This window comes from Rhinopithecus roxellana, chromosome 15 (assembly GCF_007565055.1).
Source record: "Rhinopithecus roxellana isolate Shanxi Qingling chromosome 15, ASM756505v1, whole genome shotgun sequence".
Lineage (NCBI taxonomy): Eukaryota > Metazoa > Chordata > Mammalia > Primates > Cercopithecidae > Rhinopithecus > Rhinopithecus roxellana.
Window position 1 is genome coordinate 8405799 of NC_044563.1, and position 16428 is coordinate 8422226.

Genomic DNA, 16428 nt, shown 5'->3' on the forward strand with positions numbered 1-16428 from the left:
GAATCATGCAAAAGACTTGTGGTGTGGACTATAAGGTATCAAGACAAACGGGCAGGATGAACAGGATGTGTGAGTGAGAGGGACTTTGACAGGCGGGCAGTATTCAGAGGAGAAGGAGAATGAAAGGCATTCCAGAAGGAGAAACAATGTAAGCAAAAGCTTGGAGAGAAAAATAAAAGTTACAGGTACAAAAGGTAGTATGGCATAGTGGCCAAGAGCATGGAATCTGAAGTCAGACTGTGTGCTCAAATCCTAGCACCACCCAGGTGATTGACTGTATGAACTTCTCTATGCCTTAGTTTCCTCATCTGTAAAACAGAGGGAGTGATGACAGGGGTAGAACTAACTCACTGAACTCTTATGAGGAGTTAATATGCAAAAGGGCATTTCATCTCTCTCATGCACCAACGAAGTAGCTTGCCAGTTGTTCCTTGCTTCCAGCCTGGCCTCCTCCTCCTAATCTACTTTCCACAGAGCAGCCAGTGATCCGCTTTGAACGAAATATCGATTCATGTTATTCCCCAGGCATTTCATTCATCCAACAAATGTTGATTGGGTACTTCCTGTGTGCCAAGCCCTATTCTAAAAACTGGAGATAGAAAAAGTCAACAAGAAAGACACAGTTTCTGCTCTTTTGGAGCTTACACTGTACTGGGGGTGGTGGGAGCACAGAGACAAGCAACACTTAAGAAGAAAATTCCAGAGTAGTAGTGCTATGAATGCAACAAATCAGAGCAAGGTAGACAGAGGTGCTGGGGATTGGAGGAACGGCTACTTTAGACAGGGCACTTAGAGAGTGCATCTCTGAGGAGCTGATTTTTTTTGCTGAGAACTGAATGAGGGTATGGAGCAAAAAAGTTTCTCCTCTGCCCTCTAAAGATATGCTGAAATTAACTGACAAACGACAGAATAACAGGAGAAACGACATACAAGTGTGTTAGTGTGCAAGTGTGCACAGGAGTCATACAAAATATGAGGCTCAAGGAACAGGTGGCTGATGCTTACTTAAATGGCACCCGGGAAAGAGGGAGATGGGGGAAATGTAGGCAATTTTGAGGGCTAGCAAATAATTTTTAGGGGAAATGAATGAGCCCCAAGAACAGACAATGCTTTGGGACAAAGTTCTTATGAGCTCTGGAGGAGGTGGCAACAAATTGTGGGAAGGTGAGGGGCAGAACTCCATTGTGAACAAAGGTTGTCTTATGCACATAAAGTCTCCCCTCAGAAGAATAGATTAAAAGTCTCTCTAGGTGTAGTGGTGAGTTGATGACTTTTAGTTTTTATTCTTCTCCAGTGGTTAATCTTTCCTGGTTATTTGATGAGTTTCCTGTAAAGGGGGATTTGAGACAATTGCATTTCTTTTGAAAGAAATTTTCTGAGATAAGGGAACTTCTAGAGAGAGCTTCTACCTGCACTTATGGTGGGGGTCAGTGGGCAAGAGAAGGTTAGAAAGTCCTTGGTTCTAAGGCAGCTTCTAAGACCTTCCCATTTCTTTTCATTCAAAAGTGCTCAACATGCTGTAACCTCAGGACCAATCCAAACTGGGCCTACTCTTTTGATAATAGAATGTCATGTTTTCTTGTAGGTATGACAGAGCTGAAACTCCAAGTCATGTCAGCAGGACATGCACAATAGAAAATGCTTTGACATCTAACAACACCCAGAACCAATGATTCCTCCCTGTAGTACCGAGAAGACCTAGACATGACCAGAACCTAAATGCTAGAACTCTTTCAGGAGCGAAGGGTCTGTTGACCAGAAAGATCCAGGGCGAAAATCCACCTCAACATACCTGTGTAATCAAATTTGAAGCCCTCCAATCAGACCCTGTCAAGCAAAAATTCCTAATTCTTTTCCTTGCCCTCTGTACTAGTCTGTTTTCACACTGCTGATAAAGACATACCTGAGACTGGGCAATTTACAAAAGAAAGAAGTTTAATTGAACTTACAGTTCCACGTGGCTGGGGAAGCCTCACAATCATGGCAGAAGGCAAGGAGGAGCAAATCACGTCTTACACGGATGGCAGCAGGCAAAAACAAAAAGCTTGTACAGGGAAACTCCTGTTTCCCAAAACCACCAGATCTCATGAGACTCATTCACTAATACAAGAACAGCACAAGAAAGACCTGCCCCTATGATTCAATTACCTCCCACTGGGTCCCTCCCTTAACATGTAGGAATTCAAGATGAGATTTGGGTTGGGATGCAGCCAAACCACATCACCCTCTGACCCCTTAAAACTTGGCCCAGTTAGGGAAAATTAGGGAGACAGATTTGAGCCATGCCTCCAGTCTCCTTGCTGGGTGGCCTTGCAATAAAGCCTTTCTGTACTCAAAAGCTGGTACCATAGTATTGGCTTCTATGTGCATCAGGCAGTAAGCCTATTTGCTCAGAAACAATACTAAAGCACCATACTTTGGGGTATCATTCTCTGAGCCCCAACCAGGGGTCATTCCTGAGGCCATGAATGAGGGAGAGAGTTTCTGGATGAGGAAACTTGACCCCAAGTCTTGTACCATCTGGCCCATGCTGACCATCATGGTCTCACTTTATCTTCTCTCCCACCACATTGGCCTTTCAATTCCTCAAACATACCCGCTCTGGCTGGTTTCAGAACTTCTGCCCGGACCACTTTCCTCTCCCCGCTCCCTCTTCCCCTTCCTGTCTCAAACCCTCAAATGTAAACTCTTCCCCCTCCTGTCTCAAACCCTCCAAGGTAAACTTCAGTCTCACCTTAAATGTCACTTCCTCTGGAGCCCTTTTCATGGTCCCTGGTTTAAATTTAGCCCACACAGCAAACTGTAATTGTCCTCCAAACCACTTCAAAGAACTGTAATCATTTAATTATCTATTTATAAGTATCTGATGTCTGGTTCTCCACTAGACTGTAAACTTCATGATGGTAGGAACCATAATTGTTCTCGTTACTTTTGCTCTCAGAGTGTAAGAGTGCCACATTGTGCCTGGCACGTAGCAGGAACTTTGATTGTTGTTTGAAAGACAGGTTGCCTGACAGGCCACGCATCTCAAGTACTGTACTTGGATATGTGGTAGGAAATAAAATGGATCCATTTAGGAGAGGCCTTGAACCCAAGGTGGTTAAACTTGGGTGATGATTGGTCTGGCAGCACAATAGCATGTGTTTGCATTTGAACTATGGAGTGATAACCATACTTTTAGAGGTTTCCTCTGGAAGACACTTACTGGATGGGTTGGAGTGGGACAGACTAGAAGGAGGGAGACTCAGTAATTAATTGTTGAACCAGTCTTTATTGAGTACCCATAGTGTGTCAGCCAGGCATGATACTAGGTGTTGGCAATATCACAATGAGCAAAACCAGAGGTGCCCCTCTACTGCGGAGTTTATGGCTATGACACAGGATGCAGAAAAAAGGAAGTCGCTTCAAGGCTTTTCCGTTTCATAAGCCAGTCCACAGGGAATAGAAAAAATTCAGGGCACTTGATTTCGGAGAAACAGGGAGACTTAAGGGAAAAGAGATACATGCATTGGTGCTGGTGGGTCCCTGAGGAAGGAACTCTATGCCTTCTTCCCCCAGACCAACGCTGCTGTTGCTGCCTGGGGAGCATGGGGACACATTGGCCAAAGACCCAGAAGAAGCTCGATTTCCCAGGTATCTTCAGTGGCAATCTGTGTGGACAAGTGACAGAAGATTAGGCAGGGAGAATTTGCCAGCTTAAATGACTGACAGTGATAATTAGATGAATTTTCTTTTTTTCTTTTTCTTTTCTTTTTTCTTTCTTTCTTTCTTTTTTTTTTTTTTTTACATGGAGTCTCACTCACTTTGTCACCTAGGCTGGAGAGCAGTGGTGTGATCTTGGCTCACTGCAACCTCTGCCTTCTGGATTCATGTGATTCTCCTGCCTCAGCCTCCTGAGTAGTTGGGATTACAGCACACACCACCACACCCGGCTAGTTTTGTTTAGTATTTTTAGAGACAGAGGGTTTCATTGTTCTGGCCAGGCTGGACGTGAACTCCTTCACCTCAAGTGATCTGTCAGCCTCAGCCTCCCAAAGTGCTGGGATTACAGGCGTGAACCACTGCCCCCGGCCAGGATTAGATAAATGTTCTCTCCCAATTTTGGCCCTATGTTCATTTTCCAAAAGGTGTATACAACCTGAAAATCAAGGATGGGAAGAACCCTGAACTGTCTGAGATTGTTTCTGCTACCCACATGGAAAACAGGGTTGAAAAGAAATTAATTTGTCATAGAAAAAAAAAGTTTAAATTTCTTTCCCAGGAAAGTCTGTGACCTGAGATTTGTAATCCTGCACGTCAGAAAGGATCTAACAAGCAAATGTAAAATTGAAACTGTTAGAAACGCTGGAAGGTGAGGTTCAGGATGCTACCAGAGCCTGTTCTGGAAGAAGGACTCTTAGCTGAGGGGCAGGAAGTGACAAGAGCTCAGATGAAGATGGATGTGTCTGAGGAACATTTGATGGAAAGAAACAACTGGGTGAGGTGACAGATTGGGAGCCTACACAGTGTGTATTCTGGGAGGAAGGCAGAATTGGAAGGCTGAATGATTGGGGGTGGGAGGGAAGAGTTACGTTTTAGAGGGCTGAGTTTGAGAAACAAGTTTTAACATCAAAAGGAAGCTCTCCTATGACAGCTCTTGATGGTTATAAAAACATTCAGTCAGCAACGTGGATTTTTTTTGTTTTTTTTTAATGTTCATGATTGTTGCTTCCTTGAAACTTCACACCTACTGTGAAGTGCTATTTTTAGGTCCTTTATAGTTCTTGAATGTCAAGCAGTGAAGGCCCAGAGAAATGAAGCTGTGTGCTCAGGATCACACGACAGGCAAGGGATCACCTCATCCGGAAGCCCTATTCATTCCCCTTCACGGTGCTGCTGAAGCAGGATATTGCCCTGACCCTTTCACAGGACTCACAACAGGGGTGCCCCGTTTACTCAGCCCGCTGCTCTCAACTTCTCGTGGGAGGGAGTACGCAAGTGAAGGAGGCGGGAACTGGAGTGCACAAGCGCTGGAACAAGCCAGCCGGTTTTCGGCACCGGTAGGATCACACTCCACTCACTCAAGATTCACTGCGTTCCACCCCTCATGGGAGGGAGCATGCAGGTGAGTGGGTGCAGGAGCCAGAGTGTGTGCTTTCGGGCACCGGCAGGAACGAATTCCGTTCAGGCCCCGTGGCAGCGTCCAGGCAGGGTGCCTGAGGCTCCCGAAGCCCCCAGAGGGCATGTTACAGTGCTCTTTAGGCTCTGCCGTCCGTGGACGGCTTAAGTGTTAACAGCTCAGTGGGCCCGCGGTTGCCCTCCACCAGCGAGGGCAAAGGGCCAGCGTGACAGCCTTTGTATCCGCACTGGTGGCTCCCGAGCTCTTGTCCAGCATCCAAGAAAAATAAAGTTGCACGAACAAATTAAAGGACAAATGCCTGGGATTTTATTGCTGATGAAAGTGGATTTCAGAGAGAAGGGGAGCTGAAAAGAGGGGGGTGGGACAGGCGGGTATGTAGTCTTCCCTTGAAGTCCAGCTGTCTCCGGCCAGATTCGTCTCCGAAGTTATGCCTCGGACTGTCCCTCTGAAGACAAGCTGCTTCTCTCTGACATCCAGCCATGGTCGTCCTCTCATCCAGCTGCTTCTCCTCTCTGCCAGATGAGTCTGGGGTCTTTCCAGGCACAGGATGAGGCAGGGCAGAGACATGGGTGGCTTAGGAAAAGAGAACATTCAACTGGGAAAACATGAATAGAAGTTCTCACTTTGGGCCACAATTTCAGGCTTTTTGGCTTGCGAGTGGGGTTTCACTAGGGACCCGCCCTTTTCTACCTAGCATTTATCTGCCCCCTGTCCCTATCACTGCCTTTGTGGCAGAAAAAGGAGAGTGGGAGTTGGTTTCTCTCCTTCTCTAAAATTCTGAACTAGCATTTGGGAGCCATCTACAGTATTCAGGTACGAATTTTCTCTCTGGGGGAGCGCATGCGTTTTCCTAGCGCAGTGTGCCTTTAATTGCTCCTTTAATACCTTTCTCTTTCGTGCCTTTTTAGCGCGAAGCTTCTAGGAAGACCAGGTGCTCTTTAGCGGCCAGGTTAGAACGACATTGCCCACAATGCCCCAGGAAACATTTGTAGCTCGAGAACTACATTACCCAAAATGCCGAGCGGTGGCAAGAGGGGCATTAGCTTCCACTCCGATTTTAAAGATCCAGTTTACCCACTCTGCAGCCCAGATATGGTCATTTATTTCCCCTTTCCAGCCAGAGACTTCCGTTCTCTGCTGGAACTCCGATCCCATTCTTCTCTCGGTGGGAACGCTTGGGGGGAAAAAAGAAACGCAATAGATAATGCGGGGCGCATGCGCTCCCGGCGTGGGTTTCCATTGTGAGGAAGGCCGGCTAGTTTCCGGGCTCATCCCGCCTTGCGCATGCGGAGAAGGTAAACCAACGCCCGGAGTTGAGGCGCGGGTTTGGTGGCGCCTTTCAGCGAAGTCGCACGTGAAGGATAGCAGTGGCTTGAGAAAGGTGAGTGCGGGCCGAGGCCGGAATTCGGGGCAGCGCACGGGAAGGGGAGACAGCAGCCGCTGCAGGCGGCACCAGGCAGAGCGGCGAGGCCTGGAGAGTCCGAGTCGGGAGGGGTCCACGCGCCCAGCGGGCGAAACAAACAGGGGACCCGGATCCTCGTTGCTATGCAACCGGGGGCGTCGTTTCCAGGCAACCCGGGAGGCGCATGTTTCCGGGGAGAAGAGGGTTGCAGCAAGGTACCGAGGTTCGGCGGAGGTGGAGCGGCTCCCGGGCATGGGGACCAGGCTAGCGCCAAGCCCGACCCCCGAGTCCCGACCCACGGCCCAGCCTCCTGCAGCCTCGGCTCGAGCCCCTCGGGGGGCCCCCAACTCATGGGTCGCGCCATGTCCCTTGCCAGCGACGCCACCCCTCAGCGCTTGGCAGGGGACGCGCCGTTCGAAATAGCACATGCCACTGACACCCTGTCTCCGGGAGGCTGGGCCCTGGGGAGGGCGCGGAGCGGCCGGGAAGCTGCCCCTTTGCTGTCGCCCTGCCCCCAAACAGTTGCTGGGCAGCAGCTGTCAGGGGTTTAGTGGGAGCTGCCCCCAACCTGCCAGGGCGCTGACTTCATTCTCTGCAGTGGCGGCTTCGCCCTGTTTAGGACCTTCCTTTAGACTCAGCTGTGCTTCTCGTGTGGCTGCTGTATATTTGGATTTACTGTTAAAATAACCTCCCTCCTCACCTCTCCATGGCTTTCTCTTTCTACCCTCACGGTTTTTTGGCGGGTTGCTAATATTCATTTAACAAGCATTTATTAGTCATCTTTCCTACTAGGCGCTCGGGATTCCAAGATGTCAAGTCTAACCGGGAGGCGCTTGGTGTAATGGGGAAGGCAGGTTGATAAACTGCTAAATTATGCTACAATATATAGTCAGTGGTAATGTGTGTGCTGCAACATTTCTATAGATGTTTAGTTTACAAAGCGCTTGCTGCAGAAATATCTTAACTCTTTACAGCAACTCTTCACCCGGCTTCACTCACTTTTACGTTTGAGGAGACTGCAACTCAGGCAGGTTAAGTAACAGGTGTAAAGGTAGTGACTTCTAGTCTGTGGCACACTTGAGCCTGGGACAGAAGTCTGGGGTCCTTTGTACACTGCTGCACTTTTGAAGCTTTGCTTAGACTTTTCCCTGAGCTGCTGGCTATGCATCAGAAATTCCTAGGGAGCTTTGCAAAACAAAGGGCTGAGTCCCTCTCTGGAAGAGTCTGAGTGAGTAGCCCTGGGTGGGGCAGACATCCTTGTTTAATAGGCTGCACAGGCAGTTCTGATGGGCAACCAAAGTTGAGAACCGCAGCTCCTTAGGGGCAGCTATGAGCAACAGCGGGATAGTCAGAGCCGGTAGAGGGCACTTTTTGCCGCCCCTCCTGCCACCTGGTGATTCATAGCATGAAATGAAACTAACAAAAGAAAAGAGAAGAGGAGGAAGGAGCCTTGATTGGGAGGAGGGGCGTGAAATGCCCCATCCTACCCTTGTAGCAAACCACAGCTAAACATAAGCAGTGGCGCCCCCTCACTAACACAGTAAGTAAAGCTGTTTCCCCAGCCCGGCTGGGCTCTCCAGACCCACCTGAGCCATACTGCAGCTGCCGAACAGAAGTGGCAGGTTTTGTCCCCCACCTTTTGCTGTCCTCTCATACCTCTTGGTACAAAACCATGGCCTATAAGCCCAGAAGGCAGATGATCTGGTATGTGTTCCCTCGGAGGAGTCTGGATGTCCTTCACTGTGAGCTTGTTGATGAACTTCAGCTCCGTAAGCGCAGGGGCTATGTCCCATCAAGGCAGCATGTGGCTGTGGGAGAAGCAAAAAGCCAAGATGGAGATCCTGGGTACTGGAGTCAGGTCCCAGCTCTGCTGTGTGATCTTGGATAAGTCACTCAACCTCTCTAAGCCATACTTTTCTGAATAAAATGAAGAGGGTAATAATATCTTAAAAGATTATTGTTAGAGTTAAGTGAAGTGATGAAAAAAACAAGCACTTTGTGAATGATAAAGCACCACACAAAAATTATAACATGTATACATATAGATATGTATAAACTTTGTATTATTATGAGTTGCTATTGAGTGCCTATTATTTGTCTGACGCCAGGCCTTGCAGAAGGTGAAGAAGTTTTAAGACATGTTTCCTCCTCACAGAGGCTGAGACTGTTTCCACGCCTTTAGTAAAACTATTTGATTAGGCCAAAGTGAGGAGGCCTAATAGCAGTGATCCATACTGCCTGAGATTCACCTGGAAAAAAATGAGGGGTCCTGTTAAAGAAAACAATTTGAAAAAGCAGACCAGCCAGCCAATCTCTGCACTCATTATCTCCAAAGGGTACACTACACAATCCTATTAGATTTGGTTTCTGGTGCACTTCACAACATCAGCTGGCATGACAATGCCAGCCTCACTGTAGAGGGCTTATTTCAAGGTCTTCTAGCTCCCCTTGACTGGGGCAGACGGCCACTGGAAAGTTGGGGCTGGCACAGAACAAGACAGGCTGCTGTGGGAGGAGCTGCTCATGGCACCCTGACCTCCTAGGGCTGAGGAAACGACATTTGATCCCTCCTGGTGGAGGTCCTTGGATAAAGGATCCAACCCAAGATAGCAACCCTGCTCTTTAAGTCCCCAACATGGTTATGACCTAGATAACTCAGGAACTGACCTGTGCTTTCCTCATCTCTGACCACTGGCAGGCAGGAACCATCTGGTTCTTGATTTGTGCCAAAGAGAGTAGAAGGCTTTCCCAGCTTGAGGGCCTTCTACATGAATTGCATGTTTTTCAGCCCTGCTTGACCCTCCAGGCTTCAGGAAGGGCTTAGAGCAGCTGTTTCTGGACCAAAAAGTACCCTAAATGTAGTATTTTTGGAACCCTTTCCTAGACTCCTCCTTCCCACTAAGCAAGACTGGGACATCCTTCTCTTCTCTCTCGTCCATCCTCATGGCTCTGGATTTATGGTCAACTCACTGAGTGCCTGCGTAACTGCAAAAACTTCAAAAACCTGACTGCTCCTACCTCAGGGGCATGGCTTAGCTTCTGAATATCAGGTCTGAATCATGAAAACTCCTGGAGCTACAGGTTCATTTCTGAGCCTGGAGGAGAACAGGGAATTTGCTGGCACTGTCTGACATTTCTCAAGCACAGTGGCAAATAGAAGTTGAACTTGCATACTTTTTTCTTGGCTGATCTTTACCTGCTTCAATGAGTTGGCACTTGTTGGATCTTAACTTGTCTGTGGCATTGTGTTACAAGACCAGAGCACAAAGCACAAAATTGTTAGGCAATTTTCACCAGTAATTCACTGAGATGATTGGTAGATGTCATGTTTATTTTAACTCATGAATAATCTGTTGTGTGACTTTTTCTTTTTTAAGAGTCTTGCTGTCTCGGCCAGGATAGGGTACAGTGGCATGATCACAGCTCACTGCAGCCATGACCTCTTGGGCTGAAGTGATCCTCCCCACTCAGCCTCCCAAATAGCTGGGAGTACAGGCATGCACCACCACACCTGACTAATGAATTTATTTATATTTTTGTAGAGACAGGGTCTCCCTATGTTTCCCAGGCTGCTCCCAAACTCCTGGGCTCAAGCAATCCTCCTACTTTGGCCTCCCAAAGTGTTGGGATTACAGAAGTGAGCCACCGTGCCTAGCCTGTATGACTTTCGAAATCACTTCTGAGACTTAGTTGGAGACAATACAGCAGACTTGTGTGTGAGGAGTCCAATGTCAGAAGTACCTGGATTCAAATGCTGCTTTCCCCACTTACTACTTAACCTACCTCAATTACTTCATCAGTAAAATGGGGGATAATAGCAACACCCAGCTGATGGGCTGTTGTGACAGTTAAGTGAGCGAGGTGGTGCATGGCAAGACCTAGCTGAATGTTAGCTTTTGATTAATAGTATCTTTCTTTAAAGGTTGTTTATTATACCCTTGCCCACTGTCCTCGTCCCTTGTCTGCTTGCTATAAGAGAATACCACTGACGGCGTAGTTTATAATGAACAGAAATTCATTAGGGTCACAGTTCCAGAGGCTGGGAAGTCTAAGGGCATGGCGCTGGCATCTGGCAAGGGTCATCCTATGGCAGAAGGCAGAACCCAGCACATGAGACAGAGAGGAAATCAGACCAAAGTCATCCTTTTTATCAGGAGCTCCATTTCTGGGATAACTAATCCACTCCCAAGAAAACGGCATTAATCCATTCATGAGGGCTGAACCCTCATAACCTCATCATCTCTTAAAGGTCCTACCTTTTAATACCATCATCATGACAGTTAAATTTCTTTTTTTTTTTCATGTTGGAATTCATTTATTTGGAAAGGAAATTCAATTGATATTTAATCGAATTCATAAAATCACAGAAAATGTTTAGACATGAAAAGTGAATCTAGTACAATCTACTTATTTTACAAAATGGAATTTTTTTTCCAAACTATGGAGAGTCTGATATAATTTTTTTTATTATACTTTAAGTTCTAGGGTACATGTGTACAACGTGCAGGTTTGTTACATATGTATACATGTGCCATGTTGGTGTGCTGTACCCATTAACTCGTCATTTACATTAGGTTTGTCTCCTAATGCTATCCCTCACCCCTAAATTTCTTTTTTTTTTTTTTTTTGGTGGGGAAGGGGTCACACTATTTTACTGAGGGGAATGGGGTGTCAAAAAAGTACTGAGGACCATGAGATCCAACATCCTTGGCTGGGCCGGGAGCTCCCAGGCTCTGCAGGTGGTGCAAGGACAGTTAAATCTCAACATGAGTTTTGCTGTTCAAACCACAGCACCTCCATTGGGGGTGGGGAGGTGAGATCACTCTGTATCAGTGGTTCTCAACTTCATACAGGGGAACTGCCTAGGGAGCTCTTGCAGGTCTAAGGCTAGGCCACACCCAGACAATGATATCAGAGCCTCTGGGCTTGGGACACAGACATCAGTACTTGTGAAGCTTCCAGGTGATTCCAGTGAGCAGCCATGGTTGAGACCCACGATATAACTTGACTCCTAATGAAGATGGGTGGAAGCAGAAGCTTGGGTTCAAATCCTGGCCTTTCCGTGTAGCCCCGTGACCATGGGAAAATGTTTAACTTCTGAGTCGCAGTTTCTTTCACCTGTACCTGTAGGGGTGAGGAGGATAAAAGCCACCTCACATGATGGTCCTGCAGAGAACTTGACATATGTGCAGTTATTCTTGTTTGAGCACATAAACTGAGCACTTTATACCATTATATGGCAGTAATCCTACTTGTGTGCTATTTTTAAGTTGTTTTTTATACCAGCTTTATCTTAAGTAGATTATAAGCTCCTTGGGACAGAGCCTTTATAGAGTCTTATAATTCTTTTATGCCTATAGCACCTAAGATACAGGGACAGGCCCTCAGATTTTTAGAACTGGCACAAACCTTAGACAGATCTTCTCACCCACTCTAAAGTGTTGAATAATACTTGCTGGTTAATTAACATGCAAGTGGTAAAGAATGTGAAAGAGGAACCTGTGAGTCAGATGGTTGTACCCAGCTCCAGTTGGAAGTCCCAGTCTTTCCTCTCCCAGATAACAGCACTTTGTTTCCAGGGTTAGCTTGGTGCTTGCTGGAGGTAGGGGTGGAGAAGGATGTTGGGATAATGAGAGCTGGGAGGGTGAGTGTGTCTACCATGGCACTCAGCTCACGCTTTGCTTCTCTCCTGGCAGACCCAGTCATGGCAGCCTCCAGCATCAGTTCACCATGGGGAAAGCATCTGTTCAAAGCCATCCTGATGGTCCTAGTGGCCCTCATCCTCCTCCACTCAGCATTGGCCCAGTCCCATCAAGACTCTGCACCACCAGGCCAGCAGGAGAGAGAGGCCCCAGTTGATCTCTTGACCCAGATAGGTCGATCTGTGCGGGGGACACTGGATGCCTGGATTGGCCCAGAGACCATGCACCTGGTGTCAGAGGTAAGGAAGGTAGTCCCTGTGTGACTACACACATTAAGGAAAAATGAAAGAAAGAGAGGTTGGCAATGGCCAACTCATCTTAGTTCCACATCTTCTCTGGTGCAGAGAGCCCCAAATTCCACAAAAAGAAGCCACACAGCACTTGTCTTTGAATTCCTCATTATTTGATTCCTGTCCTAGGGCCTTTTAGCTCCAGCCCTATCTTTTCCTGGCTCCTGCCCTTTCCTTGCCAGAAAGGCTGGGAAATGAGCCATCTTTATAAACCCATGTTACTGGGTGACTGTAGAGTCTCACTTTGGTCTAAATCTGACCTAGAATCTCGAAATGGCAAAATACCAAGCCCTGAATCCATTCCTTCACCTGTAGAAGTGGGTTGGGCTTATTGGGAGCCTAAGGCAGGGTTATCGTTTTTACCTAGTGGCATCCCAAGCGTGGTATCACATCATTTTGATGGGCTGGACTGAGGGGCTAAGACAATCATTTTGTAAATCCATGATAGAGTCTAGCTGGTAGACTCCTTTCTCAATGAAACATCCTATCCCTTTACAGATGTTCTCCACACACCTTCATGACTCCCTGGAAGGCTAGCAGGGCTCCACTTTTATAGGGTGACTACTAAAAGTATTTAATTGTCTCCGTCATTCACACACAAGTACACCTCCTACCCCCTCCAGAGTATCCCAGCAAAGCATAAATTATGTCCCAGATGCCCTGGTTTCCGGTTCAGGAAGGAGAGACGGCCTGTTGGCCATCCCTGTACACTAGAAGGTGGGTGTGGAAGGGACCCCTTAGCCAGTCCCAAGGGGCGCCTACCCTCTGACCCAGGCCTGTCACCACTGGGTGAGAAACAGGTCTGGGACATTCCTGCAGTCCTTGCCTGGACAGTGGTGATCAGGCTTGAAGGCGAGGACCGTTGTTATTTATGAACTCATCTCACTCCCTGCTTTTTCCGCAGTCTTCGTCCCAAGTGTTGTGGGCCATCTCATCAGCCATCTCTGTGGCCTTCTTTGCTCTGTCTGGGATCTCCGCACAGCTGCTAAATGCCTTGGGGCTGGCTGGTGAGTGTTGGAGCACTGGGTAGTCAGCCAGAGCTTTGCCTGTACTTTCCTACTTGGGGGAGTTCATCTTTGTCAGGGTCTAGCCTTTTCCCCAAGCTGCTTAACCCTTCCCAGGATCCTGCAGAGACACGGCCAAAGAGCAAGCCAAGAACTACCATGGCCAGGTGTGGTGGCTCCCGCCTATAATCCCAGCACTTTGGGAGGTCAAGGCAGGAGGGTCACTTGAGGCCAGAAGTTTGAGACCAGCCTGGGCAATATAATGAGACCTTGTCTCTATAAAAGATTAGCCAAGCATGGTGGCGTGTGTCTGTGGTACCAGCTACTTGGGAGCTGAGGTGGGAGGATCGCTGAACCGAGGAGGTGGAGGTTGCAGTGAGCCGGAATCACGCCACTGCACTCCAGCCTGGGCAGCAGAGCAAAACCCTGTCCCACCTGGACCCCCTAAAAAATAGTTTCCACCCCCATGTGCCAGTTGTTCACTTCCTATCAGGCATCGTGCTGAGCTGTAGTATCTCATTTAATTGCCAGCCACAGTACAGGGAGGCAGTAGAATTGTTCCCATTTAGTAAATGATACTGCAGCTCAACAGAAGCAAGTAATCTACTCCAGGCCTCACAGCCAGCAAGAAACAGAGCTGAGATTCCAACCCATATCACTCTGAGTCTACGAGAACACCTCATTCCTTTGCAATGTGGCTAGCACCTCTCACCCTTTTAGCTCTTGCCCCGCTCTCCCCTCACCACTTCTCCAGGTTGGCTGACTCTGACTCTTTTGGCTTCCAGGTGATTACCTCGCCCAGGGCCTGAAGCTCAGCCCTGGCCAAGTCCAGACCTTCCTGCTATGGGGAGCAGGGGCCCTGGTCGCCTACTGGCTGCTGTCCCTGCTCCTCGGCTTGGTCTTGGCCTTGCTGGGGCGGATCCTGTGGGGCCTGAAGCTTGTCATCTTCCTGGCCGGCTTTGTGGCCCTGGTGAGGTCGGTGCCTGACCCTTCCACTAGGGCCCTGCTACTCCTGGCCTTGCTGATCCTCTACGCCCTGCTGAGCCGGCTCACTGGCTCCAGAGCCTCTGGGGCCCAACTCGAGGCCAAGGTGCGAGGGCTGGAGCGCCAGGTGGAGGAGCTGCGCTGGCGCCAGAGGCGAGCAGCCAAGGGGGCCCGCAGTGTGGAGGAGGAGTGAGCAGGATGCCCCACGCACCGCCAGTGTCATACCAAAGAGCTGAGCTGCTTCGGGGCAACACAGCCCTCCTGCCAGCCCCCTGCCCTTTTCTTGCCCTGTCTCAGCCTTCAGAACCTTGATCCCTGCCCCAGCCCCACCAGCCAAGAGAAACAGAGAAAGGCCATTCCCTCTGCCAGTCCTTGCGGCCCTGTCTTCTGAGATTCTCTGTCTGGAGTTGCTCTCTTAACCCTTGCTCTGCTCCCAGCCTGCCTCACCAGGGAAGGTTGGAGGGGCCTCCCTCTGGCTTCTGCATCTGCACCAGCAAACATCACTGCCATTGGTCTCTCATGACTTAACTGGCTTCCCTGTGCTGCTGCCTTGGCTTCCTCCTAATGCTCTTGCTCCTCTGTCCTGAAGTTGCTCCTTGGCCACATCTCCAGCTCCCTTCTTGTTTTTCTCATCCTCCTACCCTGTACTCCCAGCAAACCATGGGCCTTTAAGGCATGCTTCTGTCCTCTTCATTGCCCAGCAGTGGGGAGGGGCAAGGGGTAATGGGACCTGAGGATAAAGGGTGGGGAAACAGGGTCCCCTGAGGCCTGTGGGGGCTGGAGGAGAGGAGGATGTATCTTGTATCTGTTTCAAGTGCCTTAATCCGAGCCAGCAGGGCCCTCTGCTTGCCCGCTGCCATACTGTATGTAGGAAAGTGCTCTGTGTCTGCTTTGTGTCAAGAGAAGAGCAGTCACTATCAGAATCTTGATTCCCCATCAGCCAAATCAAGATGGCTGCTGCTTTGTAGGCATGTGCTTGCAAGTGGGACCTTGCTGGGCATTATATGCCCTATGGGGGTTTCAGAGACCCTGAAGGAGGAAGGAGGACCCGCCTCCTTGTTTGCACAACTGCATGCACTTCTGTCCCCATCGCTCCACTCCCTGAAACCAAGAAGGAGTTGCTGACCAGCGTCCACCCCGGCAGCCCGGGAGGAACACAGGCAGCTCCTTTCCCTTCGCGTGGTCTGCGAAGAGCAGGGTGAGCTGCCAGCTGCCCCTCTCCACCAGGGTGCCCCATCTTGGTGGTTAGGGGCCACTTTTCCTTTGAGGCTCTGGTGGAGGTGGGTGTCCTTCTCTGCCAGGCCTGGCACATGATGTGAAGAAAAAATGCCCAGTTCTTACTGTTCAGGTTTGATGTGGAATCACAGCTGCAGTGATATATATATTTTTTTTATCAGCGCTTGGTTGGTTTTAAATAAAATGCACGCTATTTTATTATCTTGTTCTGAATAAAATGTATTTACTCCAAGTCTGGATTGCTTCGATGTCTCCTCTACTGCTAAACCCATTTCTGTAGTGCAGCTCCGCCTCCCGACTTCTCCCTGTGGGGACAGTGTGAAGCTGGCAGAGGGGAGAGCTGAAAAGGCAGGCTGGTACCAGGTACCCTTCCCTCCAAGGGCACGAGGAATGAGGAAGGCGTGCCTCCATTCCAAACGTAGGAACGACCAGCACTGCTGGAAATGTGTGTGCTTGCTGGGCAGAGGGGGCACCCCTTCCCTGCGGTGTGCTGAGGTGGAGAAGACTTGCCTGCCCTCCCCTTCACCACCTACCTGAGGACTTTCCTGTGCCAAGGTTTCCAGTTGGCCCACAGGCTGGACCAATTTTGTGGAGGGCCTCAGACATGTTTTTCTTTGTAAGCTGCCCAGGGCATGAGAGTGTGCAGTTAGGGCTACTACTCTGGGCCTCTCCCCAAACTGCCTGGTAGGCA

The 16428-nt window shown here is 49.0% G+C and overlaps 1 protein-coding gene and 1 long non-coding RNA gene across 5 annotated transcripts; one reads left to right on the plus strand and one right to left on the minus strand.

The window, feature by feature from the left end:
• Positions 1–5402: 5402 nt before the first annotated feature.
• Positions 5403–6267, minus strand: LOC115893512. Of its 4 annotated transcripts, none has more exons than XR_004053536.1 (2): positions 6129–6267; positions 5403–5692 (listed from the first exon to the last, which is right to left on the minus strand). It is a non-coding gene; the product is annotated as an uncharacterized LOC115893512 (long non-coding RNA). The 4 variants fall into 4 exon arrangements; XR_004053533.1 differs by having other exon boundaries at positions 5403–5714; positions 6129–6251; XR_004053535.1 differs by lacking the exon at positions 6129–6267 and adding an exon at positions 6005–6120.
• Positions 6205–15969, plus strand: TMEM109 (transmembrane protein 109). The gene is made up of 4 exons (XM_010384959.2): positions 6205–6500; positions 12218–12462; positions 13418–13520; positions 14303–15969. Exons 2-4 carry the CDS (start codon positions 12226–12228, stop codon positions 14692–14694), a joined length of 732 nt encoding a protein of 243 aa, XP_010383261.1. The 5' UTR covers positions 6205–6500; positions 12218–12225; the 3' UTR covers positions 14695–15969.
• The last annotated feature ends 459 nt before the right edge of the window (positions 15970–16428 follow it).